The sequence below is a fragment of the Rhagoletis zephyria genome, unplaced genomic scaffold, assembly GCF_001687245.7.
Source record: "Rhagoletis zephyria isolate East Lansing unplaced genomic scaffold, Rhagoletis_zephyria_1.1 Rzeph_scaffold_03791, whole genome shotgun sequence".
Classification (NCBI taxonomy): domain Eukaryota; kingdom Metazoa; phylum Arthropoda; class Insecta; order Diptera; family Tephritidae; genus Rhagoletis; species Rhagoletis zephyria.
In genome coordinates this window covers 1,677-3,466 of record NW_016160874.1, presented here as the reverse complement: position 1 = coordinate 3,466, position 1,790 = coordinate 1,677, and the positions used below count along the sequence as shown (strand labels likewise).

At 33.3% G+C, this 1,790-nt stretch overlaps 1 protein-coding gene across 1 annotated transcript in view; it reads right to left on the bottom strand.

The window, feature by feature from the left end:
- LOC108369674 (RUN and FYVE domain-containing protein 2-like) overlaps window positions 1-1,063 on the bottom strand; it is an 18,463-nt gene extending 17,400 nt beyond the window's left edge. The window contains exon 1 of the mRNA XM_017624836.1: window positions 845-1,063. Within this exon, the coding sequence (XP_017480325.1) occupies window positions 845-909 (65 nt within the window). The 5' untranslated portion in view covers window positions 910-1,063. The remainder of the gene's footprint in view (window positions 1-844) is intronic.
- Window positions 1,064-1,790: the final 727 nt, after the last annotated feature.

The following is a 1,790-nucleotide window of genomic DNA, read 5'->3' as shown; positions in this document are numbered from 1 at the left end:
GGGTCATGTGGCTAAGTTGGCACTTGAGAAGCATGGAACAGTTGATTCTGAGTGGTACACAACCATTTCCTTTAGCAACAGCTTTGGACGAATGGAGGAAAACAACGAAAAACTACAATTTTTTTATTCTTCCCGTACATCAAGGATAGTAGATCGCGGTTTTCTTCCCCAGGAGAAATGGTTAACGCGTTCAAAATCTATGTTTTTGAGGTATTGACTGCGCAAAAATGTTTCACCGATTGGTTTGAGCGTAAGCAAAACAGTATAAATCAAGCTGCAGAATATCTTGAAAACCAATAATACCCTACTTACCGATAAGAAACTTTTTTTCTTAGGTATTCCCAGAACTTTTTAGTGACCCTCGTATACATTTATGGTATCAATTGAATCCTAAATTCAACCATTTACCAACGGTTTCCCACAAAGCAGCAAACAGGTTTGATAAAACGCGTGGATCGGAATATTTTCGGATACTACTCCGATTGGCTTTCACAAATTTGGGTGCTAATTAGTTAATGCATACATATGCGATGTCTCCTGAACTTTGAATTTTATTCTTAGGCGCTTTTTACAGTGGAGAGTTTACCTACATTCGGCAATTAATTGCGTTTTCTTTTCTACAAAAAATTTTGCCTTTTCATTGCCCTCTCCTTAGTATTTGTGCGTAGGGGCACTGAGAAGGCAACAATTTACGGTAACGAATCTTAGTCAACTCTCCTCTGCACAAACGGGTGTTATTCATAACTACTAATTTTCCTCTATAAGTTTATAATTTTACAGTCTCGACGCTCACAATTTCACACTTTCGCCGTAAAAATTTATTAATTTTAACTACATAGCTTACTTTTTCTCCAGCTGTGTAATAGTGCTGGCCATATCTTCTTTTTGACTCTCTAACTTTGTAATCATTTCCGTTTTATGCTTGAGCGAAGCATCACATTCCTAACGCATAAAGATATTAGAGAGAACATATTATGCAGACATTGTAGATTCAGTTTGAAATAATTTATTTGTTATATATTTATTTTTTAGATAATACAGACAAAATGCAAATATTATTTACAATCATTTAATGTATTTATTATTTAATTTGTATTATACAATTAAGTGGTGTTTTTAATAAACAATGACTTTGCAATAGGTGTGCCAAACGAAATAGCGAAATATGATTTAGCATTTTAGATTATTTAACAAACAGTCATACTTATATTTAGTTAAAAATAATATGCCTATAAAAACTTTTGTTAAGCGAGGAAAGCCTTCTAAAATATCCGTATGTATGTTCTCAACATTTTTCTATCACGGATATTAGCATTAGCCATAACAAGACCACACTCTCTAAAAGTGCAGTGCCGCAAAATGTGAGGTAATGAAAAACTGTGTTGGTCAAAATATAGAAAAGGAATGAATTTTGCTAGCAGCCTCCAACTTGGGGAACGCTTCGGAAACGAAGAATACTGGGATGAGTACATTGAGCTTTGGATGGGTATTACTTTAATGGCTTTCAATTATAATTGTTTATGTTTTGATGGGTTCGGTGAATTTATTAAATAAAAACATTTAATAATGTTAGAGCAACATACATACATTCATACACATATATGTATGTATGTAGATTAATTTTCAGTTTTGGGGTAGCGGTGAGAAATGCCATAAACGCAAGTACATGCATATGCCATTACCCGTTGTATTTCGAAATAAAATTGCATTCTTTTTATGTATGTACATATTTTCAATACATACGTGTGTATTTCATGTACTAGACTAATTAATTTTTAAATATAACGCTG